This window comes from Aptenodytes patagonicus, chromosome 13, assembly GCF_965638725.1.
Source record: "Aptenodytes patagonicus chromosome 13, bAptPat1.pri.cur, whole genome shotgun sequence".
Taxonomy (NCBI): Eukaryota; Metazoa; Chordata; class Aves; order Sphenisciformes; family Spheniscidae; genus Aptenodytes; species Aptenodytes patagonicus.
This window is the reverse complement of record NC_134961.1, coordinates 7,364,306-7,390,170: the sequence shown is the minus strand read 5'-3', so window position 1 is coordinate 7,390,170 and position 25,865 is coordinate 7,364,306. Positions and strand designations below refer to the sequence as shown.

Sequence of the window (25,865 nt, the reverse complement as noted above, 5' to 3'; positions counted from 1 at the left end):
CTCCCTGGGAGAGGGACTCTCCTCGAGGACGGCATCTCCCAGGCCATGGGACGACGGCCCTCCTCCCCGTGGCAGCCCCAGGACGGGGCGTTGCAGGGTTTCCCCAGCAGCCAGCGGCTCTGCCAAAGCATGGCGAGCTCCAGGAGGCACTGGGGTGCTTTGGATGCGTTTGGTGCTGCTTGTTCACACCATCTGGATCTTAAACCCCGACGGTAACCCGGGGCACCAGCAGCTCTGGGAACACGCGGTGGTGTAGGGCTGCGTATCTGGGGGCAGCCAGACCTCCAGGGCCTAAATCTCTCTGGCTAAAATATTGTTTCAAAGGATGAAGTTCGGCTCGTGACCCCCCCATTCCCATCAGCACCCCCCGAGAAGCCTGGGACACCAGGGCCCTGGAAAGGTCCCTGAATGACGCCAGGACTTAAGACAGGGCAGAGCCTGAGACCAAATTCCCATCTGGTCAAAATTAGGGGGATCTGGGCCAGGAACTTGAGCAGTCGCAGGATCACAGCCATGACCTAATGAAAAGGTCCAACGTTTCTGCGCTGCTGACCACGGCCAAGGGCTGGAGCTGTTAACTTCTCCTTCCCGTCACCCCGTCCCAGGTGGCCACAACCCTGACGACACCTTCCCAACGTAGCAATACAGACTTATCCCACCACGGCAGCTCAGCAAGACTTAACCAGAAAATTCAGGCTGACGATGCAGTGCAGGGGCAGGAGGAAGAGATAAAGTTCAACCCGGTGATAAGCCAGATAGTAAAAAATGGTAACAGAGCTGGTGGCAACAGCACAACAAGCTCCAGATGGTCCAGCAGCGAGAAGCGGAGCCCGGTGAAATGCCAGACCATCAATATAAAAACATCAAGTCATTGTAAGGAAACGGTGAAAGGCACAGAGTCACCTGGTGCTGAATTAAATAACCGGTGGTAAATCCCTCAGAAGTTACCTTTGGAAGCAGGCAGGAGATGCAATTTGTATAAAATGACAGGGGAAAAAAAGAATAACGTTGGTGTCATAAAGGAAACCGGCAATAACAAAAGAGGCTCTGGGTACGGATTATTTGATCAGCTGGTTTTTAGGATAATGGGTTAACCAAATGTTTGGGAGAGCAACGAGTGTACATGATGGCTTTAAGATGCGGGAGATCAGATGGTTTGGAGACATTTGCACATTTCAGAAACTGGCTGTCCAGCAAATTAATTACCCAAAGAGCCACAATCAAATGCGAGGAACAGGTCGATCATTTGCACTTCAGGTTTATTACCAAATCCAGGGGGAAATTACTCTTTTCATTCAACACTAAGCATCTTTGTTCCATGCTTTAGCTGCCTCACTAGGAGTTTTCATAGGTTGCTCATTCAAACCCTTCTGCTGAGGAACTGACAGTGGGTGAAAAACTCCAGACTGAAAATTAGGACGAACTGCCGACCAACACCAGCTCCACACGAGAACAGCGGATGGTCAGACACAGCCCTTCCGTCCGAGATGGAGACACCGACAGGACTGCAAAGTGATGTGGATGGGAAAGACCACGCTGCTGGTGATATCTATTGGGGAATACATTAAAAGGTCGTAACCCAGGTCATCAGTCACCCCATGGGGACAAGGCTCTCACAGCTTGGAGCTCCACAAGGGCAGGAGAAGATTAGGGCACACCAGCACTGCTCCTCAGCTGAGGTCAACACTTGTCTGCGTGCCCAAAAGCATGTCTCTTCCCTCCCCGACCTGGCAGCGGGGTCTCACCTCTCCCCGCAGTCCTCACCAGGGATATGGACACATCGTCACGGTAGAGACAACGGCTCTACTGTGCCCCTCGCACGGGTTGACACTCAAATGGTGACCCCACGGTCTCATCTGACCAATTCACCGGCATCTTCAGCGATGGAGGAACCTGTTGAACCACAACCCTACCGCAAAACATCTTCGCTCTCCCCTGGACTTGCCACCAGACACGACAAGCCCCAAAGGACAGAGATGGGTCACCTGAGGGAGCTGGAGGAGCCGTTCCCACAAGAAAGGGAAGGTGAGAGGCAGGGACGGGGAGGAACGCCAGCTAGATAAAGCTGTATGTTCCAGCTGCTGTGGGAACACGACCCAAAATGGGAACTGAACGGCACAAAGAAACGCTGATTGACAACGCTTTAGGTACAGCTGAATGGTCTCTGCGTGTTGTCACCTGCTCTAATGACTGCCTGACTCACCCGTCAGAGGCAGGCCTCCAGCAGCCTAGCAATTAGCCGCCCTCCTCCATAAAGTCAAGGGGAGAGTTAAAACCAGCACAGCACAGAGGGAAGTGTCCCCCACGGAGCCTGAATCAAGTCTCGCTTTCGAAACAGCCCATAAAAAGTGACAGAAATGAACCTCTCGGCTCAGCCCCACGTGAAGGACGCAGCATCCTGTACCTCCTGCTTGGCTCAGCCAAGGACCATAAATACCATCAGCCTCCCCGCAGGGATCTGCTCAGCGGGACCTGGTCTCCCCCGGCCTCCCTTCGCACATTCCAGCACCAGCGCCCGAGCCGGGATCTATTCCTGACAGTGGGAACAAAGTGAGCGATTGCATCTGCTATATTTAGAGCAAGCAGTCAATACTCCACGTGTCTAAATGGTTACCGGCATTCTCATTCGATGCATAAATAGCCTCTGTTTGCTTTTCGAAAGAAATTGGTTTAAAAAAGAAAATTGCCTTCCCAGCCTTCCTCAGCCCGTAACTGTGGAGCAGGGGGGCCTGTTCCAAATGAAATCACGCATCTTCTCTCAGCCAACCCAGGAAGGAAAAACTCCCGACTGTGGCTGGTATCATTAGCGCTGCGACCCTTTGTGGTGACAGGGGGGTTTAAACCCAGCGGCAGCAGTTTGCTGAAGCAAACTCTGAGGCCGTTCGGCGCAGAGGGGCATCATCCTCCACCTCCCACACGCCGTCTCGAGCCGCCTCTTCCACCCGCAGGTCAGTCACGCCAGAGACCCATTTCTTCCCCCTCTCTCCCAGCGTCACAGCGGTCCCAGCCCTGACACCAGGCTTCTGTCTCTCTTCCTCCAGATTCCTCCGGTTTCCAGCCCAGGCTTCCAGCCAACGCTCCAGCTTGCTTTCCCTCCGACTGATGTCAGCCGTGCTTCCTCCCGGCGGGCAGAAAGCCTGGTCCCGCGTAAGCATCCGTCTTCAAGGCATTCCAAAGACCGTGTCCCCGTCACTCAGCCCCCTCCACATATTGTCCCCAGCTGCATTAAAGTCAAACTAAGGACACCAACTCATGAAAAACCACGGCAGAAAGCCGGGATCGAAAAGAGACAGCGAAACCCTGCTGTGGTTAATGACTTAACACAAGAGTAACGCAATTCTTCCCCTAAGATTTGGCTCGAAAGGGAGGGATGCACGCAGGCTTGGGACGTCGATCTGAGCGCTCCAAGGGGCTGGGAGCTGCTGCCAGGCCAGGGCGGGATGGTTCCCGGGACCCCTTCTCCTCGCCCTGCCCTCGGGGTGCGGGACCCCCTGCTCTGTCCTTCCTCTCACCTCCTGCGCGGAGCTCGCTCCTGCACGGGCCAACGCGCCAGCGGGGAGCGCGGGGCTCGGGAGGGAGGGGGGATTGCTGGGGGGTCACAGGGGCACAGCCCAAGCTCAGGCTCAGGCCCAGCCTCAGCCCAAGCTCAGGCTCAGGCCCAGGCCAAGCTGTGGCCCCAACCCCAGCTCAGATCCAGGCCCAGACCTGGCTCAGGCTCAGGCTCAGGCCCTGGCGCAGGCCCAGGCCCAAGGTCAAGCTCAAGCTCAAGCTCAGACCCAAGTTCAGGGGAAAGCCCAGGCCTTGGCCCCAGCGCAGGCCCAGGCCCAGACCTATGCCCAAGCCCAGACCCAAGCTCAGGGGAATGCCAAGCCCAGACCCCAGCACAGGCCTAGACCCAGGCCCAAGCTCAGGGGAAGGCCTCTCCAGGCCCCGGCACAGGCCCAAGCCCAGACCAGACTCCGGCGCAGGCCCAGGCCCGGCCCCAGGCCATGGCACAGGCCTAGACCCAGGCCCAAGCCCAGGGGAAGGCCCGGCCCATGCCTGGGTCAGGCCCTGGCGCAGACCTAGACCCAGGCCCAAGCCCAGGGGAAGGCCCGGCCCAGCCCACGGCACAGGCCTAGACCCGGGCCCAAGCTCAGGGGAAGGCCCGGCCCAGGCCCCGGCGCAGGCGGCTGGCGGGGCGGGGCGGGGCGGGCGAGCTCCGCCCCGCTGCGTCACTGCTCGGCGCCGCGGCCGCCGGCCGGGGTCCGCCATGGCGTCGGGGGGCGCCGCCGCCCGCGCCGCTGAGGAGCCGCCGCCGCCCGAGCCGCCCGCCGAGCAGAAGCCGCCGCCGCCGCTGCTGCTGCCGCCGCCGCCGCCGCCGCCCGCGCAGGAGGAGTTCTCCTTCCTGCCGCTCGTCCACGACATCATCAAATGGTAACGGCGGCCACGGCCACCGGCCGCACCGCGGGGCGCCGGCACCGGGCCTCCCGCCGGGACCGGTCCCCCCCCGCCCCCGCGCCGGGCATCGCATGGCAGGAGCTGCCCTGCAGCAGCGGGCCCGGCCCGGGTACCTCATCCCCGCTCCAGCCACCCCCCCTCTAACGATGCTGTCTGACCCCCAGCGTCCTCGGGGTGCGCTGGGTGGGGAGCAGCGCTACGGGGTTCCCCCCTCTAATGATGCTGTCCCAGCCCCAGCATCCTCGGGGGGCCCTGGACAGGGAGCGGGGCGATGGGGTTTCCCCCTTTAATGATGTTTTCCAGCCCCAAACATCCCCAGGGTGCCCTGGATGGGGAGCGGGGCAGTGGGGTCCCCCCTCAAATGATGCTGTCCCAGCCCCAGCATCCTCAGGCATGCCCTGGACAGGGAGCAGGGCGATGGGGTCCCCCCTTTAACCCTCAACATCCTCATGGTGGCCTGGACAGGGAGTGGGGCGATGGGGTTCCCCTCTAATGATGTTCTCCAGCCCTCAACATCCCTGGGGTGCCCTGGACGGGGAGCAGGGCAATGGGGTCACCCCTCTAGTGATGCTCTCCAACTTCCCAGCGTTTCCTTTTCCCTTTTTCTCCCAGCAGTAGTTCCTGGCAAGGGTGTCAGCGGGAGCTGGCACAGCCCCGAGTGCATCTCCGTTCTGAGTCACGCCAATACCTGGGTGGCGGTTGGGTCACCCGGGCGGTGCAGGTGCTCCGATGGCCCAGGTACACTGCCCCGCCGTTAACACCCAGGAGCAGGAGCGTTGTACTTGCGCTGGGTTATTGCTCCAGATAACTGTACTGTTTGGCTGATAACAGCCTCAGAAAGTACAGGCAGTGCTGGGGCAGGAATACAGCCCGTTTCTGGGGGGGTTGTAAAAAGGAGGATGGCTTTTGCAGTGGTACGGGTTAAATTGTTCTCTTCCTGGTTCCAGATCAGTACTGTCGGGGTAAAAGGTACTTGTACAAGGGTCCTGTTTCTGGCCCAGGGTAACACCTTCAGAGATGCTTGTCTGAGGTGCCGGTAAGGGCATGGCTCTGCCATGAACATCCATCCGGGCCAGCTCCGTGCTCTTACCTGGGCGCGCTGCGGGGTGAGGCAGAGGGCATGGGGAGCATGAATTCCCTTGTCACTGGTTGTGGGCCTGGCTGCCCTTTCCCTGTGCGCTTATTTAGGAGCTGAGGCTGTTGTGTCCTGCTGATGTTTCGCTTGTATCAAGCGCGTCTGAACGGTGAGAGAGGTTCACCCTTAACAACTCTGCAGCCTGAGAGCCGTGGCAAGGAAGGACTGAATATCCCCTGACACACCGGTCCGGATACAGAACGGGTGTGAGAACGCAAACCCTCTGATCTCCCTCACTCTCCCCATTGTGCTGGAGGTGGGCATGGGGAAAACCTGACGCTAAATCAATGAAGATAGATGGACTCTTAAGCCTGGCATCTTTCTCACTTTGATGCCTGTGACTAAAGGAAGATTTTGGCTGTTTCTTTTTCCTCATAGAATCGTAGAATCATTAAGGTTGGAAAAGACCTCTAAGATCACTGAGTCCAACCATCGACCCAACACCCCCATGCCCACTAAACCATGTCCCTAAGCGCCTCATCTACACGTCTTTTAAGTACTTCCAGGGATGGGGACTCCACCACTTCCCTGGGCAGCCTGTTCCAATGTTTCACCACTCTTTCAGTACAGAAATTTTTCCTCACGTCCAATCTAAACCTCCCCTGGTGCAACTTGAGGCCGTTTCCTCTCGTCCTATCGCTTGTTACTTGGGAGAAAAGACCGACCCCCACCTCGCTACAACCTCCTTTCAGGGAGTTGTAGACAGCGATGAGGTCTCCTCTCAGCCTCCTCTTCTCCAGGCTGAACAACCCCAGTTCCCTCAGCCGCTCCTCATCAGACTTGTTCTCCAGACCCTTCACCAGCTTCGTTGCCCTTCTCTGGCAGTTGCCCCCGACCTCGATTCTGCCTGATCTGTCCAGGCCACAGAAGTGAGGCTAAGCCCATTGCCAGGTGCATACATGTACATAAGCAAAGTGGGCAGTAGCCATGGGCTGAGACCTCCCAGATTCCTTTATGTCACCGAGCAGGTCATGGTGACCCGCGGATGACAGTCCCTAGGATATCTTGTGCCCTGTCCCACTGAGCCACCCACTCCAGCTACCCAGCTACCTCCCTCGGCTTCGCACACGGCATTTCCTGGGTGGCTTGAGCAGACGTAGGTATGCTGAGCAGTGCTGCAGACGGGTCTTCCCACAGAGGCAAGCGGTGGGATGCGTTGCCTCATGTCCCTGACAGATGGCAAACGTATTACCTTTTAAGACAGCCGCTAGTCACAGAGCCCAGCGCTGCTGTTTTGACACTGACTCAACCGTGAAGACACATCTCCAAGGTGACTCTGTGCTTGGGAGCGAGGATGTATCGCGTAAATTTGCTTACATTCAAGGACACATGCTCTCTCCTGTTGTTTGGATCCTGAGAAATTTTTCCCAAGCAGGGCTTGCTGATATTTTCACCCTTGTACAGTCAAATGGCGTTGCCGCTGAGGTTCCAGCGCGTGGCTCCGCCAGCAGTGGGTTGTGCTGGTGTAATGAAGAACACTGTGCCTGAAGGGAGGTCTTATGTGCGGTCCGTCAGCGCAGGCTGTGGCTGGACGTTGCGTTGAATCCTGTGTTACTGCAGGCAGCTGCAGTCTCTCCCCACACCTCCTCACCCCTGCCTGTCCAAAGAGGGAGTCGCTTCAGTGGCTCGATCCAGCAGGAAAGCCACGTATCAGAAAAAAAAAAAAACCACCCTCAGACCTGAAATAATTATTCCTTTGGATCAACCAGCCAGCCAGGCAGCCGTCAGTTCTCTAATTGTGGGGAAGGGAACAAGACCTGGGGAGACCTGGGGCGGGGAGGACCTCCCTCTCAAAGCCAGCCTGCAGCGACAGTGGATTAAAGGCAGCGTCAACCCATCCTTCCCCAGACGTGCCATGGGGTTGTGTGTGTGCCTGTATTTTTCCGCTGCCGACCTGGCCGTGAATGCCTGCATAATGGGGAAACATTATAGTACCAGCTGCAGTTTTATTTAGAAGGGAGTAATGAATATTTTGTTCCAACAGGCTTTCGAAACGAACGGCGGCCATCTGGTTAAAAGTCTTGCTCTCAGCCATGTCATGATTCCCCAAAGTTGTAATCGAGCACCTCTCTGCCCTGGTCATGCCGAGCGGATTTATTTTTAGGTCTGGCTATTGAACAGGCTCCCAGTTTTCAAAGGCCGTTAGAATCCTGCTCTCGTTATTAACAGGCGCCCTGGAAGCGAGGACTCGCTTTTGCCTGGAATCGGTAAAACTTCTCGCTGGTGCTAACAAAGCTGAGGCAGATACTAATGAGGGTTTGAGGGCAGACGCTGCCTCAGACAACACTGATCCTTGAAAAGCACAGAGCTGGCTGCAGAACCAATTGTGCTGCTCTTTAAAAAAAAAAAAAAGTAAGCTGTTGCTTCTCTTTTATTAGGTATACAGCCCCAGAGAGTCGTTTTAAAGCTCCAAAGTACCGTTTTCGCTGCCATTGGATACTCTCTGATACTTTGGGGAACAGTTTCTCTTTTCTGCTGTCAAGCTGTTTGACTGCGTTGATTTTTTGTGTTACAGCAGCAACAGGTCACGGGTGAGATCTTTTTTTCCAGGTGCCTACACACAACACGCGTGTGTAATCTTACCTTCCCCAAAGAGAGACACGGGAGCTCAGACAGAGGGAGAATTTAGCCTGCTCCGTGGTAATGTTTTAAAGCTGCAGACCGGCTCCTAACCCGATTGATGGGTCCTGAGGTAACTGGATCGTGTGCTGGAAATTAGCAGGAAACCAGTTTGCCCCAGAGGCTACCCAGTCTGTATATCTATCTGTGTCCATTTTATTGGGGTAGGTGAATTAGGTGCGTGTAGCTAGATCAAAAGTTTCCTGGTGAATTCCAGTGTAAGCCCTGGTTGTACTGGAAATGACAGTCACCCCCGCGGGCTGAAGGGGCATTTCCAATAGGGGAATTCAACAACGTCTCGATTTTTTTCTCCTCTGCAGCATGGACAAGGACAGCCAGGATGTTCACCAGGTGCTGAACGAGCTCAAGAACAAGTTCCAGGAGACGAGGAAGCTGATCAGCTCCATGCCCGGCATCGGTGTGAGCCCAGAGCAGCAGCAGCAGCAGCTGCAGAACCTGCGGGAGCAGGTCCGGACCAAAAACGAACTGCTGCAGAAGTACAAGAGCCTTTGCATGTTTGAAATCCCCAAGGAGTAGGAAGGGCGCAGCTCTGCTCTCCGGGTCCGAGATACCTCCTCTTTTGGCTGAACAGGAGAGAGAAAGGTGGCAGAAGTTTACTTTTCTTTCTTTTATGCTTTTTTTGGTCGCGTTGCTCTGAAGTTGTGTCTGTGCAGATCACAGGCATGTGACACTGAACCAGAACACTGCGTGCTTCACGTGTGATGATTACAGCGGTGCGTTCACTTTGATCTGCTGTAGGACTGTACATTTATATATGCATCTCGTCTGTTTTCTCTTGGGGTGGGGTGGGATTTTTTTTTTTTTTTTTACATTCGAGCAAGCAGGAGACATTATGTTTTCTCCTCGCTAAGGGTCAAAGTACCTGCTGGTTAACTTCAACAAGAAAAAGAGGGCATTTTCTGCAATTTTTTTCGCTTCTGTACTGACACAAGTGACCAGACATCGAAAGGGAGCATAAGAGGGAAGCGTGAGCTGTTTGGCCCTGCTCCTGGAAAGGGTCTCTGGGGCGCTTTCCAGTCTGTGTGTGTCGAAAGAGGAATGGTTGCTTTCGGTTACTTCTGTATTTCTCTCTTTTTCTCTCTTTTTCGACAGGTGATGGTCGTGTCTGAGATGAGTAAAGATTTAGAAATCCCAAACTGCCCCTCTTGTGTATTCACTGGGTGGATGTGGGCTGAGCAGGGGCAGGACTTTGGCAGCACAGAGGACGTGCGTAGCCTGGGCCCAGCTCCTGGGCTTACATCGCTTTTTTGGAAGCAGGGTGACTTGGGAGAGCAAAGCAGGGACTCCCAGGGGAGTGGATTTCGGTAGGCTTTGCGTCCGTAAATCTCCTTGGGCAAGCGCAGCTTGTAGGCAGTACGCTGGGCATCTTGCTCTTAAAACAGAAAAAGGGCAAACAGAATCAAAACAAAGGGCATAAATGACAAGGGCTTTTAGTTACTCCACACGTGACAGAAGTCAGGCTCAACAGGACGGGTCAGTTCCACGTCCGAAGTGCTCCGGGGGCTTCCCACAAACACAAGCGTTTGAGCGGCTTGAACGTTTGCCAGCGGCTGATGGAAAGCTCTCAAATGTTGTATCGCATTCAGACGGATCTCGGGGCTCCCTGCCCTCTGTCCTCCTCCTGTTAGCTCTTAACGGCGGCAGATGACAACCTGGTAAGCAGCACCGCATCTCGCCGCCTGACAAAGATGGGACGGGACCTTGAATCTAACTGTTCTCTGAATTAATGCTGAAAGATGGTGCAGGTCAGTAGCAGAAGAGGTGAAAATCCAGCTAGCGAAATACAGTATCTGTTGAGAACCAGCATCCGAAGGCAGGTAGCGCTCGTGCCTTCGAAAGAAGAGAAGCGAGGTCGGTTTGGGTAGGGCTTACCTTTCCTAAACCAAAAGGGCAAGTAGTTCTGCTCGTTGGGAGCTGGGATGGTTGCGACCCACCTGTAGCCTAGAGATTACTCTGTCCCCGCTGGAATACTTTACTAGTACTTTCTTTGGGAAGGTGCCAGTGTGTAAACTCTGAGTAAAGCAGAACACCGAGATAAACAAAGCACAATGTACACTCTTTTTATTACTGAAATTACCTTTCTGCCAGCCATTGCGTGTCCCAGCTCAATAAATTCTTGCATCTCATGCCTGGACAGTGATTTCCCTTTTTTTGCCAGTTGCTGTTCCTGTGAAATCAGGGCATATGCGGAGCTGGAAGAAACAACGTGTTTCCAAAGAAATGTCTGGCACCTAGCACGGGAACAAGTTAACTCTGTCAACTTGAATCCAAGTTTCAAACGAAACTGGAGCGGTTTGGTTTGCAGTCTCACTCGCCCACCTTAGTTTTGTGGCTTTGATAGAATTTTGTTGCCGTTGATACGTATTAACGTAGATTTGTTTTGCCGCTTGGGGGGGGGGAACAGGGGCTGAAAATGAACTGAAACAGAAGCTGGAGCCAGGGAGAGCTGTTCTTTGAAGAGCTTTCCCCTTTCCCTTTCACTTCCAGCAATGGTTACTGCGACTTGTTATTGGGAAGAGATTAAAAACCATCAGATGCAAAGGTGACCTTTCAAGCAAAGTACTTCCTTTACTCATATTGCAAAATAAAAACAATATCCCGGACGGGGCGCAAATGAATCACTCTCTGTTGACATCATTAAAGTGTGCTTAGTTAATCGGGGGAAAAAGCATGAAACACAATCAGCTCTTTATAACGAAGTGATGTCAGTTTGCTCGGTATTGCAGTGAACGACATGCCAATGCCCGGCGTGTCATGGGGTTGGCAGGATCGTAGCTCGGCGTTAGTGAAGTGAGGAAAGAGTCCTGGCTCGGTGACTGTTTGAGTAACTAACGCTCTGCATGGCCCCTCGTTACCCCGTGTGGCAAGAAATCGGCTGCTTGCAGAGACGGAAACCTTTGCACTGGGAGTCGGAGAAAATGGGGTAATAAAGGGATTGAGTTGAGAGGCCGCTTTTAGCGCCTCGGAGCTGGGCTCAGGTCTCGGTTTAACAGGATTTGGTTTTGCTACGGGGCTGGGCGAGGAAGCGAAAGCAAACCCACAGGTGTCGTTTTAAAAAGATTTTATTAATTTGTAGAAAAAAATAAAACATCAAGTTTCACCCACGGTAGAAACACTTGAAGATTTTTTGTTCATGTCAATGACAACCAATACCTACATAAAGTGCCTATTATTTTCTCATTTAAAAAACCCTTCCCACTCCCCCCGCCCTCCCCAAATCTTGCAAATCAGACAAGACAAATGTAAACAAGAGTCAGTTTTTTGGTCCATCGGGGCTGTAACTCTGTAATGTCTTTGCAACAGCTTAGGAGTGTCTTCTGCACGTGTTTTCCAGACACAGGTGAACACACTACACAGAGCCAGAGTCCGTGCACAGCTTCTCAAGTTAAAAAAAAACATAACAAAACCCAACAAAAACCAACCCCAAAGCCCCAGGCAGGCGCTGGCAGGCCTCTGCCCTCCCTCCTGGAGGCACTGCCCGAGGCTGGGTGGTTTGGGAGGGAAAGAAAAATCAAGGTTTGTGCCCTCCCACCTGGCTGCCCGGCAGCTCACCCTTTCCCTGTCTCTCTGCCCAGAGGAGGCTGGTCCCAACGACACCCCTCTCCTGCCCTCCAAAGCCTCCCCCTTCGCATCCCTCGCTTCCAAAATGCACCCCCCCGGGGGAGGGAGGCGATGAAAGCGATCCCTCGGGAGGAGGGAGGCTGGGGAAGAGGCGACCCCCTCTCTGCCCCCTCCTGCCTGCCCAAAGTCAATTCGGAAATGACCATCTTTCCCCCCTCCCTTCCTTCCTTCCTTCTTTCCTTCCTTCCCGTCGTGGGGCGAGCGGGGGCTCCTAGCTGATCACGCAGCGGTCCTTTTCCTTGCCGTGCCCGCCGCCGATGGCTTTCTCCCGGATGTACATGAGGTCGCTGTGGACGCTGGGTCGCCGGGCGAAGGGGGCCACGACGCCGTACGCCTCCTCCGTGCTGCCCCGGCCCCCCTCTTTCAGCAGCTTTTTGCCTTTCAGCGCCTTCTTATGCAGGATGTCGCAGTACTGGACCGAGACCTTGCGGTGCAGGTCGGGGCTCATCTCGCTGGGCAGCTTGGCCATGGCGAAGAGTGCCTGGAACATCTGGTCCAGGCTGCTGTTCTTCTTGGCCGAGATCTCAAAGTAGGCGCATTTTTTGGGGTCCCCTCCCACCAGCTGCTCGATCTCCCGGGGCTGCACCTCCCGGTAAAAGTCCCGGTCGCCCTTGTTGCCGCAGATGACCAGGGGCACCTCTATGTTCTCCTTGGTTTTGTTCTTCAGGCATGACTTGGTCTCCAGGATTTGCTGCTTCAGGCGCTGCACCTCCTCAAAGGAGTCCCGGTTGTCCAGGCTGAACACGAGGATGAACACGTCTCCTGGGGACAAAGAGGGACCGTGAGATGGCTGCAGGGACGGGGACACACACAGACACCCGCTGCCTAAGCCATACAGAGACCCGGGGAGGGAAGGACTGGGCAGCACCTGGGTCTTGCATCCTCCCATCCACCCCGTGCAGGGAGCAAAGTTGCCCACTCCGTGCACACACAAAATCCCACCTCCTTCCTCCCGGGACTGGAGAAACATCTCCAAACTGGGCAAGGAAGCCTGAAATCTGGCAAGGGAATCCCCCCCCTCCCCTTCCTCCTGGTGCTCCCCAGCCAAGTACCTGTGAGGATGGAGAGGCGGCGCATGGCTGGGAAGGGGTGGTTGCCCGACGTGTCCAGGATGTCGAGCTGGTAGACCTCGCCGCGGATGCTGTAGAACTTGCGGTGGAAGTCCTCGATGGTGGGCGTGTATTGCTCCTCGAAGCGGCCGGTGAGGAAGCGCGAGACGATGGCCGTCTTGCCCACCTTGGAGGAGCCCAGGATGACCATGCGGTAGCAGTTCTTGGCGGGGATGCTCAGCTCGGCCTCGCTGGGACACATCTTCTTGATCATCGCTGCCAGTTTCATTGAAGCCGGCGAAGGGGCAGCTTGCACCGAGAGGAAGGAGGAGGAGGAGGAGGAGGAGGAGGAGGAGGAGGAGGAGGAGGAAGGCAATGTCTGCCCGGCTGCTCAGCCCCTCTCCCCTCGCAGGAAAGGCCGGTGTGAGCTCTGCACGGCCGCCGCCGCCGCCGCCGCGTTATATGGAGGCGGCAGCGACCGCCCCTCGGCGCGTCACGGCCCGGGGCGGCGGCGGTGGCTGAGTCAGTGCACGGCTCCGCGCCCGGCCCGCTCCCCCGCCGCCTCCCGCCGCAGCCCCGGCCGGGCTCTCGGTGCTGCACAGCCCGGTCCCGCTTGCAGCCCGGTTGGGGCTCCCGGTGCTGCACAGCCCGGTCCCGCTTGCAGCCCGGTTGAGGCTCCCGGTGCTGCACAGCCCGGTCCCGCTTGCAGCCCGGTTGAGGCTCCCGGTGCTGCACAGCCCGGTCCCGCTTGCAGCCCGGTTGGGGCTCCCGGTGCTTGGCAGCCTAGTCCCGTTCGCAGCCCGGTTCGCACTGCCGGTGCTGCACAGCCCGGCCCCGTTCGCAGCCCGGTCCGGGCTCCCGGTCCCGTTTGCAAGCCGACCCCTTTGCAGCTCAGCCCGGGGAGCCGGTGCTTTGTATCCGTCCCGTTCGCAGCCCGGTGCGGGCTCCAGGCGCCCTGCAGCCGGCTCGGAGCTCCCGGGGCTCCTCACGCCCTGCAGCGGGGTCGCCCCGAGCGGGACCCCTTTGCCAGCCGCGCTCTCCGGGCGCAGGGACCCGGGGCGAGGGGTGCCGGGGTGGGGGTGTGTGGGGGGGTCGTTCCAGCCCGCTCTCCGGCGTGGTTTTGCTCCGTTTTACACTCGCTCTCGGTGCAGAAGCGGGTGCGCAGGCACCTGCCCCGCAGAAAGACCGCGGGAAAAGTCCCCCCCCCGTACGGTGGGTGCTCCCGTACACGGGGCCGGGAGCAGAGAGAAATCTCCGTCCCACCGGGCACCGCAGCCCGAGCGCGGTGCCCCCTTGAAAGGAGGGCTTTGTACCGCTGCTTCGCCCTTAACCCCAGCCCCGACCCCAGCCCCGGGGCGCCGGGTGCGGCGCCGTTGCAGCGCCGACTCCCCCGCTAGGGGGCAGGCGAGGGCGGGGCAGCGCGGGCAGCGCGGGCAGCGCGGGCAGCGCGGGCAGCGCGGGCAGCGCGGGCAGCGCGGCGCAGGGGGCGGCGGCGGGCGGCAGCGCGGGCAGCAGCGCGGGCAGCGCGGGCAGCAGCGCACCTGCAGTAACCGCCCCGGACAGGGCTGGGGAAGCTCGGCCCGAGGGCATGGGCCGCAGCAGAGGGCCCTGCAGCCCCTGTGGGGCCGGGAGGGGGGGGGGCGCTGCAAGGAGGAGGAAGAGGAAGGATGCTCAGAGGGATGCAGGCGCGGTGCAGGCAGCAGGGTTGCTCCCGGGGTGGGCAGGGTGCGTGGTGCCACTTCATATCGAGGACCTGATCTTGGCGGGTGCTGAGTCGCTGGGTCTCACTGGAGCTGGACGCAAGGGCCGGCCCAGGCAGCCCCCCCCAGGCCCCGGACACAGCGGGGCTGCAGCGTGCTTGACTGAACCAGCATCTTCCTGAGGCAGCGGCACCCGGGCAATAGTCCTCGGGGAAATGGGAGTGTTGCTGTGCTGAGGGATCTCTGTGCCATCAATGAGTGAGAGACGGGGCCCAGGAAAAGCCAAGCTCCTCTTTCACAAGGCTGATGAGAAAGTTTGAATCAAAAAAAACCCCTGTGAGGATCTATTAGAGAAAAAAACAGCGAAAGGTGATGTTTAAATAAGGTTCAGGATAGCAGAAGCCTCACCTACAACACTGAGAGGGACCTCGGGGACAGCTAGAACACACAAATTTGTGGCGCATGGTGCATTTCACCAGCACCGCTTGGGAAACGGATGCTGCTTTTCATCTCCCCCGAGTGTGGTCTCACGCTTGGACATTAATTTAAACACTGTCCGAAGGTTTACGGCGGAATTGCAGTCATCTGTGGGGCTGGAAGGGAGCAGCGGTTTAAATGGCCCCTTGCAGCCCCATCCCTGCCTGCTGGGAAACACCCTGCCCGGCAGCAGAGGCACAAGGACACTTTGGGGAGAGAAAGTGGGACAGTTTCCCATGTTTATTGATCTGTGTGCGAGACAGCGAGGGGGTTTGACAACCGATTACAGAGCACAAATTATCACCCTAAAATAACAAAAAGATCATTTAATTGAAGCGGTTGATGGAAAACAACAGGGGGAATAGGAAGCACCAACCTCTGGGGGACAGACAAACTGAATATCTCGACTGGCATTTATTGTTAACCGTACGACTATTAATAGTGCCAGGAATGGGTAGAAATAGCCTGCTCGAAGCCTACTCTTAGGTTAACAGGTTTCAGCAACGGAAAATCCATTTGCTCCCTCTAAAAGGCTCTTTGGTGACAGCAAAGGCAGAGCACACCATGAGGCAGACGTGCCGCCGGGATCCCGCAGCCTCGGCTCAGGGGTGCGAGGTGCAACCGGAGCCACCCTGCCGGGGACACCCCCCACCACCCCCCTGGGAGCAAGGGCAGGGATCCCAGGTGGGCAGAGGAGAGCTGATGGCTGCAGGAGCTCCCGGGGAGAGGACGTGGGCGCTGCCTGCGCTGTCCCAGAGCCCAGCTCCTCGCAGAGTCACGCAGAGCCTAAGGAGAGGAGCGTTACGAGGCATTAGGCTGAGTCCCCCCAAGATCATCTAGAAACTCGTCTCCTAGTGGAAGCAGAGCACATTTGCCGGGAGCTGGCTGCCAGTGAGGGATGAGAAAGGATCCACGTCGCTGCAAGGCAAAGCCTTCCCACGGTTATGACTCTGTTAAAAATCACCACTCATTTCTGACCTGACTGCAAATAGCTCGAGTCTTAAGCAGGGGCAGATAAAATAGCATTTTCTCCCACAGCTGCTGTACCGCCTGCGCAGAGTTTGACCCTGCCATTTGGAGGGTGTTTTGCTCCTCGTCTCATTTTGGAGGATACAGGCTCTTTGCTCGTTCACGCAGCTGCTTGGTACAGCAAGAGCCTCAGGCAGGCTGCTGTGCACGAAACCCAGCCACCGCAGACACCTTTATTAGAATCGAACATCTTCAGCACAGATCATTCCCTGGTTTCTTGCTATTTCTCTCCCTGTTTGCACCCTCCTGGGTTTACCAGCCTCCCGCCAATGAACAAAACCCGCCTGGCGGCTGCGAGCAAGTGACTGAGGAAAGGAAATTCCACGAAAGTCACACAAACATCCCGGTGACAGAACATGTGGCTCCCAAGGGTCTGGCTTGGACAAACTGTGCAAGTAGCAAAATAGAGCTCGCAGCAGCACCAGCCTCTGCAAAAATGTAGGAAGCAAAATGTACCAGGAGGCAGGAGCATGCACCGTGCCGCCCGGCCCAGGGACAGGAGAGCAGCGGGATACTCGGAAAAGAACAATTACATCAGAACATGACTTTGATTTCTGAGCGTGCTGTGGAGCCGGGAAGTATCGTCACCCCGGGGCCGAGCCAGCCTCGGTTCACCGCTGGGTCCTGTGGGTCCAAGCGGTGAAAAAGCCAAGACCGGAACAGCCGTTTGTGCCTTTCCCGCCCTGGCACACGCAGACCCCACGGCCTCTCCCGGGCCACGGAGAGGAGCACATCCGACAGGAGCTCCTTATCTTTGCCGTTAAGATGCTTCACGTCCTACCGAGGGCTTGTCCCCTGCACAGCAGCACGCGGCATTCCCTGGCTCCGGACCGGGGCTTTGCAAGTATGCACACGGAGCCAAGCCCGGCTTTCCTGGCTCCCCAGTTCCTGCTTTTCTTCCCCAGGACAGGGACCTGTTTTTCAGACAGGGACCCTCTCCCCGTGTGGTGTACAGCACCCCGGCATGCTGCTCTAACTAGCCTGCTCACAAATAACCAGCACGGGCTGTGCGTTTCCCAGCAGCTGCTGGTGAACAGCGGGGTCTTGTGGGACCACAGATCCTGCCCCGGCTGCTCCCCTGGGACAGGAGGAGCGAGAGGCCGGAGGAAGAGGGGAGCAGCTGGGTAGGGAAGGGAGGCTTTAGCTATAGCTCTTGCTTGTTCCCCTGGGGAAAAGCATCTGATTAAATCAAAATGCAGCATCCAGGGTTGCTATTCATTCCCTATATTATTAGCTTGTCTCATTTTATTAAATCTCCTTTAAGGCTTTTCAAAAGAAGCACGTAATTCACAACATATAATTTTTCCCAGATGAGATATGATGCAGAAGCGGGCTGCTCTGTCGCTGGGGACCGGGGGGGTGGGTTTATTCATTTCCTTCCCCCCCCCCCCCTTACTTCTTTAGCAACGCTTTTCATGTCTCTTGATTCCCTTTAGCATTTGGGATTTGATTAACAGAGAATTTGAAAGCCTGAGACATCTCTCAAATCCCCAATTCCTTGAGTCATCCAGGCAAGGGGCAGTGAGAGCTCCCTCGGAGACACCATCCCCACACCCGGCGCGATGCAGCTCCCGGAGCAGGCTCGTGCCGTGTCGTGGTCTCTGGACTTTCTGCGTCTGCTCCCCTTCTCCCATCTTTGGTGTGTGCTTGCTGCGATAAACTTGCCAAAAACCCACGGCAGGGGCTGAGTGCCCGTATCGCGGTGCAAAGCTGGGGAAGCGGCGTGCTCTGGCGGATCACTCGGTGCCGCTGCTTTCCTTACCGGCAGCGCAAACACGCGTCGGACGGCTGAGCATATGGCGAGAGCTGGGGTTTCGGTGGCACCGCTCCGCAGGGGGCTTGGCTTTGCTGCCCAGCTGCCCCAGGGATGGTGCCCCGCTCTCCCGCCATGGAAACGTCTCCCCTCCGAGTGCACCGAGGTGACATTAACTCATCGTCGATAACCGTGCGGCACAGCTGCGTCAAGAGCTCCATACAGAGCAGAACTGGGGTTCCCCGTGCCAGAGGCACCCTGGGAATCCTTTGCTCCCGGTTTCCATCCCATCTCATCCCATCCTCTCGCCCGCAGTTCGCTCGGAGGCAGCAGCATCCTGCCAGCATCCGGCACGGACAAGGGCGTTTGCGTGTCCTGGATGTGTCCCCAAACTCAGGCACTTTCTGCTCCCTTCCGAAGAGCGGCAGCCTCCCTGGGATTAGAGAGAAATGTCACCTGTAACCGGAGATGGGCAGCCACTGGGCTTGGAATATAGGGCACAGGGGAGAGGGAGGCTCGGTGACCCCGGAGGACGCGTTGTTTTCAGGATTTCAGGAGGGTTCCCATGGAAATAGCGACGGCTGCCAGGGTTATAGGACAAAAATAAAAGCCCAAGAGGAGGCAGGGAGCCGGCCAGGCAGCGACGGGCTGGAGCTGGCAGAGGGATGCGCAGCCGGTGCTGAGGGCTGAAAGCCTGGAGGTGTTTCATGTCTAGGTCCCACATCTGCCCCCGCTGCTTCGGCTGTGGGGTCCGGAGGGGGCTGAGGCCAGCGCAGGGTTTGAGGCTGCGAGTGGAGGCGTTGGGGTTGGGGGGGGGGGGCGTTGAGCTGGATGAGGGCTGAGGTCCGCTTGGTGCCGGTGCCCAAATCGAGGACCCTTGAGGCTCCCGCAGATGCTGAGCCCTGGTGTGGCAGCGTAGCAGCACTGCAGGCAGAGCCCAGCCCCGACATCGCCTTCCCGGAGGGCTCTGGCTGCTCTGCCTCCCTCCTGCGACCCTGATTCAGAGAGGAGCTGTGCTCAGTAAACAGTTCCGCTCCGAAGAAAATGCAACATGGAAAAAGCAGCACATTCCTACAATTTTTTCTGAAATAAGATCCAAGGAGGATGTGGTGCAGTGTGGCCCCTCACCGGGCTGTCCCGAGGCGGCTTTTTAGTGTGCAAATTAAAGAAAACAGCCTCATAACTTGTCCTCTGGCACATGGCGGGAGCTCCATGCGTAAAGGCCCCCGGGGGTGGAGGGCAGAGGTGGGCCGGGGTGGGTTGGATGGTGTCTCCGTGCTGTCCCTGGCAGGGGTGATGCGAAGGGCAGGGGGAACGTCGGGCACGGGGTGCTGCTGCTCTCCCGGCGCTGGGAGTCATTTGGAAGCATCCCCTGGGCACCCACGAGACGGGGGCTGCCTGCATCCGCAGACCCCAGAGCAGGAGCCTGCCGGCGGTGCCCACGTGGCTCAAACCCGGCTCTGCCGAGGCGGGACGGATCCTGGTCCTGCCCCAGGCATTTGTTTGGGCTCCAGCACTGGTGGTTTCCCACCTGGAAATAGCTTCCCACCAGGGCCTTCTCCCCACTGCATTTCTTCGTGACCGTGTAAAGCCCAGACTGCTTTCCCTACGCAGCAGGGACTGAGGAGACTGGTTTATTCCCCTGTAAAGGTAAGTCCTGCCGTGTCCCCCTTCTGCCTTCTCTGGATTAAGGGGTCCCCGATAAAGCAGTCAGTGCCCAAACTGCCCCCGAAAGCCCCCGTACCGCCCGCGCTCAAAGCTCACGTTTGCTTTTGCATCAAACCCCGCTCGCTGGCAGACCAGCCTGTCTCCCCTGCCCACCGACCGGCTGTGCTGAGGCGCGACCTCGGCGTTGGGGACGGGTGCCCTGAGCCCCCCCCCCCCCCCCAGTTTCCCTCCATCTTCCCGAAGAGCAAAAGTGCAGACTCAGCAAGCCGGGCCTGGCAGGAGCCCGGCGGGAATTCGTGACTTCTCCATCGCCTGCCTCGATTGCGCCGCGTGTTTATTCTCCGTTCCTGGCTAATCGTGTTTGTTTGCCATGTAAGGGCCAGTGGCCGTCCCTCCCCCGGGTGAAGGCAGTGCAGTTTCGCCGGGCGAACGCAAACACAGGCGTGGGGTTACGGGTGGTCACAACGGAGGGCAGGGCCTTTGGGGACATGTCCCCGGTTCTGGATGTCCCCGCCATCCCGTTGCCTTCAGGGAAAGGACCGCAGGATTCGGCCTCCGTCTGCAGCCGAAACTGTCCCTGGATGGAGCATCCCACAAGCGTGGAGCTGGCCCCGCATCGCGTGCCCGTCGCTGCGGCCCTTTGGGTTTGCATGGGTGATCCCCCCATCCCCCCCCAAAAAAAATGACACGCAGTTTCAGGGAGGGGAGACACGTGCGGGGGAGCCACGCGAACGGCCACGCGGAGAAAACCCGGGTGGAGCGCGAGGGTGGGCGCAGCCGCTGCCGGGGGCTGCGCGGCGGGACGGGGTGTCCCGAGGCAGCGTGGTGCGATGGACTTGGTGACCTGGCCGTCCCTGCCAGGCAAGAGTTGTGATTTAACTAGTTTCTCCTTTCCCGGTGTTTGCTCTGGAGGAATGTCCCAAACATCAAGGGAGGCGTTATCTACGGCATCTGCACACAGCCTCACGTGCGGCATTTCCCAAGGCCGCAAACAAACCCCCCTGCCAAGCTCAGATGGGCCCAGCAAGCCCCACGCCGGATTTGGAAGCCATGAAGTTACGAAAACGGACCCACGACCACATTTCCAGGGACCCCGCTTGGTGCTCAACGCCTCCCCGAGAGCCGGAGGGATGCACCCGCTCGTGCCCGCACGGCGCCAGGTCTGCAACCGGCCGGTCCTGGGGCTGCGACGGTGCAGGTCTCTTCTTCGGAAGCAGCAGGAGTCTCACGTCCTGACCTGGAGGCCATGGGGTCCATCCCTGCACCAGTGCCAGGATACGGCCCAGCCGCAGCCAGGCACTGGCCCTGGGGATGGGAAGGGGAGAAATAGCTCCGACTCCACCAATGCTTTGTGCTCAGCCCGAAGGCTTCACCCCCACTCTCTGTAATCTCAAATTCTTAGAAATATTAGGTAATTGGAGAGGAATCAAATTTTTTCCTTATAACCAGGGAGAGTCCCCTCATCCCTCGCTGTTAAATACTATAAAGCGATGTAAATAATGCTCTCTCTGTGTTCTCCTCTCCATAGCCCTGGCGAGCGGCGCGGCACTGCCAGGGCCTGCCCCCCCCCCCCCCCAAGGGAGAAAGGTAGGCTTGGACCCCGCGAGATGGGCTTGAACATCACCTTCCAGCTCCTCGGGTTTTGCTTTAGGGAACAGAGCAGACGCCTCTGAAACGTCAAACTCCAGCTTTATGGCAGCCAGAACCGGTTCTGCGAAGGCAGCGACACATTAATCTGTGCTGGCTGCTGCGGAAAGAGTTACTAAAAATGGGGATATATCTGGCATCGCCCCAGAAAAACCCTTGTGCAATGCAAAGCCGACACAGAGCGGCTGGGAAGTGGGAAGGGTTGGATTTGAAATGGCGGATCAAGGGGGAAGGAGTCCAGAAAGCCGGTCCCAGTGGCAGCACCAAACCCCTGCGCTTTTGCGATGCCGTGGGCACGGGAGGGGAAGCAGCTCTGTCACTGGGGTTTATGGTGACAGACACCCATCTGGGGGGGCTGATCCTGGCTGGGGATGGGAACGGTACAACCGGGGTCCCTCTGGCCTCGCAGCGGGGACAGGGAAAGGCATACATGGTCCCCAGACTGGGAACAAGACGGCACGAATACAGCCTTCGCTACGTTCTCATTAAGAGTAATCCTTCCTGAACAAGCACGTGTCTCTTCGGTAAATACTGATTTCACCTATCAACAAACCTGAATTTATTTACATCAGAGACTTTGAGCCAGGGCCGGCAATTCTGACATAAATTGTCTGAATAATGCAACGTATCCTCTCCTTGCTGGTTGCTATGGGTACTGGGCTGTTTTAGCCTCCATCTATAAACATTAACTGTGAAGGGGATGTGGAAACTTATCTAAAAATAAAATACTATGCCCAAGTCTTTAAGAGGAAGGTCGTTGAGATGGCGATAAAAAAAAAATCCTCGTGTGATGGTTCTGAAGCAGTGAAATACAAACACGGCGTCCGTGAGCCTGGCCGAAGGAAACAGAGGCTGGACTGAAAAGAAACCAACACTTTTAATTCCTGCTGAGCAATGCCCGAAGGGTGAATTACAACATGCAAAAGCAAAAGGAAATCGGACCATTTTGCGGAGGTGACACTGAGAAAAGGGAGGCCCCTCTGCGGAGGGGACGACGCGATGCTGAGACGTGGCACCGCACGCCAGTGCCTGCGCGGGAGCCGGCAGCAGCGCAGCTCCCTTTTCCAGCGCCGCTGCCGGGGGGTTTACACTGCTTTTTTTTTGGTCGTTTACAGTTTATTTCTCAAACTGTTCTGGGAATCTGTAAACACTGAGCCTGGATCTGGAGCGTCACCCCCTGGGATCTTCCCGTTCAGGGCAGGATCCAGCACCGGGCTCTTTGGGACTCGCCGAGGCTGGCGGCAGGGGCGGAGGGGCAGATCTGTACCCGGCTGCTGCACAGCGCAGAAGGCAGAAGCAGCCTTTTCCCTCCCTCCCACCCACTGCCCCTGCAAGGCAGTGATAAATAGCTGGAAGGCACTGGGTGATGGGGAAGGCTGGCAGGACCCTCACGTGGCCCCTGGGGAAAAGGAGGGGCTGGGGGGGTGTGGAGGGGGCCGGGGCACTGACACGGCCAGGGATGGGGTATCTGCAGGGTGTGGATGGGGACTGACTCTTCCCCTCGGTCTTCTCCATGCTGGGGCTTCCCCACCGGACGCCTGCCATCCCTCCATCCCCCTTTGGCTGGTGGTTTAGGTCGTACGTTCACATCCATGTGCTTTTCAGTCACCTTTCTTGGAGCCTTTGCAAATAGTGCGGAGATGCTACAGGGCTCTGCACAGGTGGGAAACGGCAGCTCTGGACGGGGGGGTTTCCCTCTCCCAGAAAAGACAAGGTTTGTTGCTGGGTTTGCAGCAAGTTTTGTTGTTGAGTTTGCAGCAGTTTCCCCTCTTCCTTCCCCAGCCATGTTTGAACGCCCCAGGGGCTCCCGAGCCCTCCCCGTTGCTTCACCCAAGCTTTTGTTTTCTTCCTGTGGCTCTTCGGCAGCATCTTCAGACGATCTTCAGCATCAGCCGGAGCCGGCGCTTCCCCGTGCTCAGAGCTCATTTACGAAAGGCCCCCGGTGTCTCCATCGTTACTCTGCTTGCCCTCCAGTCCGGGGCTGGAGCTGGGTTGCTTTTTGCCCTGCAGATCTCCAATAATGGGTGCGGGAGGAGAGGTCGGGAGGTCCCGCGCCACGCGGCTCCCGAGAGAGCATCACCTTCGTGGCAGGAGCCACAGTGACCCGGCAATGGTGACAAGGACCTGGGGACAGGGACCTCCAGCTCTCGCGGGCTGCAACGAGGAGGTGCCGCCGTGCTCAGGCTGTTCCTCCGATCACTTCCAAAACTGCAGGGTGCTCAGTTGGCTCATTAAGGGTTGCTGGGCTAATTAGTAGGATACATCTCAGTAGGAAAATGGGCAAATCGGACGGCGTGGGGACCAGAGAGGCATGCTGTGCCGAGGTATCCAAGACACTGCTTTACAAAAGGCAGAGAGACAAGAGTCTGTTGGGGACCTCACTGGTGCTACAGCATCTTTGCTGGGGCAGAGGCTACGGGGCTGCCAAAACCTCAGCAGCGCCATGAGCTTGTCCAGCCCGTCCAACCGTCAGCCGGCAGATGCACCAGGGGTTTCCAGGGGAGGCATTTAACCCCAGGGAAAGGAGCCTGGGCAGGAACGTGTGCTTTTGCAGAAGCCTTTGGCCCAAAAAGCAAGCCCGGGCTGAGTTTCTGGGGTGAGCTGGTGCAAGCCCATGTGCAAGAAATGCTCCTGGCTCCGGCACGGAGCAGCCTGGAACAGGGATGCCCGATTTCCCTGTGGGGCGGTCGGGCATGCGTGCCCTCTCGCACCATCCCTGCTGCTCGCTGGAGCACCTGCCATGGCCAATAGCTGCTTTTTTCTGCCTGATTTAGACTAAGCCCGGAGCCTCAAAGCTCCCCAGCAATTTTCCCTCGCGTTGACTCTCAAGTATATAATCAAAACAGTTTGGGGGTTGCTGGTCGGGTGCCAGGAGGCGGACACAACCGCCGCTGTGTAAAGCCTTCCCGCCTGGGTTTTTGCGGAGGTTTGAAGCTCAAATCCTTTGAGAAGCGCAGGAAGGGCTCTGGAGGAGCCGGGGAGGGCAGGGCTGGGCAGGGGCACGCTGGGAGGGTGGGTGGTGTTCCCGTCCCCGTCTAACACGCTTGTAGGTGGGGGAGCCTGGCAAAACAGCCCCTCTCGCTGAAACACCGATCGGCAAACATACCTGTTGCTACTTGTTCTTCGCTCCCTTCTGTTTCTGCCGATATATTTCCTCTGTGAAAGGCCTGTGGTTGGGAGGACGGGAATTTGGGGGGAGAGGGGACAGAGACACAAGAGGGGGGCAAAAGAAGGGGGGGAGAAGATAAAATCAAGACTACTGTGTGCTCTCCTTTAGGCCCAGAAACTCTGCCCTTCATGGGTCGGCACAGCCCAACTATTCCCGTGCCATGGCAATCCTCGGCTCGGTCTCTCTGGACTGCGGAGTGGCTCCCACCCGGGACCATCCCTCCAAGCGGGACAAGGCTCAGCACACGCTTGGACTCCCCCTGCATGCAGACCGGCCTCGGCTCCCTTTGCATCTCCTCCCTTGCAAACACAAAAGACCTTTCACTGCTGAAACACAATCACTGCTTCTGGGAATAATTCTGGGCTGCTCTGTCCTGGGCTGCCGGGCTATTGTGGTATAAAATAGCAGAGAAGCTCATCCAAGGAACGACAAAATGCAAGCTCTTCTTGCAGGGTCTCTTCAGATGACACAATAAGCCCTCTCACTGCCTCCCTTATTGTTCTTGTATAGACAGACTCAGGCACTCAAAAGAAAAAAAGATCTCATTTTGATAAAAATAAACAAATGCATAAATGTTCCTAGAACTCAGCAAATAGTTTCAGAGAGGAATCTGCCCATTATCAAAACAATTGAAAAACAATCCTCTGTTTTCCTTGTTCCCCACTGAATTAATTGGAAAAAGCATCTTTACTTCTGCAGTTCTCCAAAACCTCGGGAGTTAAAGCTGGTAGAAATAATTAGCTCTCCAGTTTTGCAAAGCTACTCACCCCTCATACAGCATCGCGATTGTGTAGGAAATTGCCACTACAGCTGTCAGCAAAAGGCCAGCTGGGCTTGCGTGCCTGTTTTGAAAGAGAAGGAAAAGATCAGGTAAGTACATGGGCTTATGCAAGACCTGGTTTAGAAAGTGAAATGAGACACTGGGCTCCATGAGAGCACGCTCCTGCTCATTAAACATAAGCGAACAAAAGGGGTTGTTTTTTTTGTACTTAATGTTAACTGTCTTAGACAGATGTTACTTGGCAAAGACTCTTCCCCAGCCTACTTCGGCAACTTCTTTTAAGTCTGATCCCTGCACGTCCCTGCTAAGAGAGCTTCTGCTTTGATGCTAAGTCCTGAGATTATAAGGCTGTTTAATAGCTGAGCAGCTGCTTACGTACGGCTGTGGCTCCGAGCCAGCGCACTATAAGGGAAATGCCTGATGTGCACGGAAAGACGGGCCACCCAGGGTGCAGGAGACACCTGGCAGACGGAGCAGCGTATGGTACCGTACATGTCGAAACGGCGGCTGAGCCATCGCAGGGCCGGGGATGGAAAGGGGTGGAAAGGTCCACGCCTGCCCTGTGAAGGGTGCTGGGGTGGGTGCCGCATCGGGGCTGGGTGCGTGGGGTGCCGGGGGCTCGGTTCACATTTAAACCCATTTCGAGACGTTTTAGGAACACGTCCCATCACCTCCCAAGGCCCAGCTGAATGGTGTCCTTCAGCAAGAGGTCACCAGGCACAGCACGGGGGACCGATGCCACCCACCGCACCATCT

At 57.1% G+C, this 25,865-nt stretch overlaps 3 protein-coding genes across 12 annotated transcripts in view; 1 reads left to right on the top strand and 2 right to left on the bottom strand.

Moving 5' to 3' along the window:
• The first annotated feature begins 4,252 nt into the window (after positions 1 to 4,252).
• Positions 4,253 to 10,341, top strand: MED9 (mediator complex subunit 9). Of its 5 annotated transcripts, none has more exons than XR_012996437.1 (5): positions 4,347 to 4,416; positions 5,056 to 5,178; positions 5,629 to 6,466; positions 6,568 to 8,267; positions 8,515 to 8,598. XR_012996437.1 is itself a non-coding variant. In XM_076351408.1 (2 exons), the coding sequence occupies exons 1-2, from the start codon at positions 4,253 to 4,255 to the stop codon at positions 8,729 to 8,731; spliced, it is 381 nt and encodes a 126-aa protein (XP_076207523.1). In that variant the 3' UTR covers positions 8,732 to 10,341. The 5 variants fall into 5 exon arrangements, 1 of the variants encoding a protein (XP_076207523.1); XR_012996436.1 differs by having other exon boundaries at positions 5,629 to 6,675; positions 6,776 to 8,267; XR_012996434.1 differs by having other exon boundaries at positions 5,629 to 8,267.
• A 918-nt stretch (positions 10,342 to 11,259) lies between these two features.
• Positions 11,260 to 13,307, bottom strand: RASD1 (ras related dexamethasone induced 1). Of its 2 annotated transcripts, none has more exons than XM_076351406.1 (2): positions 12,889 to 13,307; positions 11,260 to 12,598 (listed from the first exon to the last, which is right to left on the bottom strand). In XM_076351406.1, exons 1-2 carry the CDS (start codon positions 13,172 to 13,174, stop codon positions 12,048 to 12,050), a joined length of 837 nt encoding a protein of 278 aa, XP_076207521.1. In that variant the 5' UTR covers positions 13,175 to 13,307; the 3' UTR covers positions 11,260 to 12,047. The 2 variants fall into 2 exon arrangements, with proteins under 2 accessions (XP_076207521.1, XP_076207522.1); XM_076351407.1 differs by having other exon boundaries at positions 12,294 to 12,527.
• An 8,710-nt stretch (positions 13,308 to 22,017) lies between these two features.
• The window catches only part of PEMT (phosphatidylethanolamine N-methyltransferase), a 43,586-nt gene continuing 39,738 nt past the window's right edge, over positions 22,018 to 25,865 (bottom strand). For 4 of the 5 annotated variants that reach the window (XM_076350579.1, XM_076350581.1, XM_076350577.1 and 1 more), the window contains 3 exons: positions 25,096 to 25,170; positions 24,266 to 24,326; positions 22,018 to 23,498 (listed from right to left, as the gene is read on the bottom strand). In XM_076350579.1, the coding sequence (XP_076206694.1) occupies positions 24,272 to 24,326; positions 25,096 to 25,170 (130 nt within the window). In that variant the 3' untranslated portion in view covers positions 22,018 to 23,498; positions 24,266 to 24,271. The remainder of the gene's footprint in view (positions 23,499 to 24,265; positions 24,327 to 25,095; positions 25,171 to 25,865) is intronic. The other variant, XM_076350578.1, reaches the window with a different exon arrangement.

Coding starts and splice junctions, on each gene's coding strand:
- MED9 (XM_076351408.1), top strand. CDS start 4,253: ATGGCGTCGGGGGGCGCCGCCGCCCGCGCCGCTGAGGAGCCGCCGCCG. Junction 4,417..8,514: donor GTCCACGACATCATCAAATG/GTAACGGCGGCC, acceptor TCTCCTCTGCAG/CATGGACAAGGACAGCCAGG.
- RASD1 (XM_076351406.1), bottom strand. CDS start 13,174: ATGAAACTGGCAGCGATGATCAAGAAGATGTGTCCCAGCGAGGCCGAG. Junction 12,599..12,888: donor CCGCCTCTCCATCCTCACAG/GTACTTGGCTGG, acceptor CTTTGTCCCCAG/GAGACGTGTTCATCCTCGTG.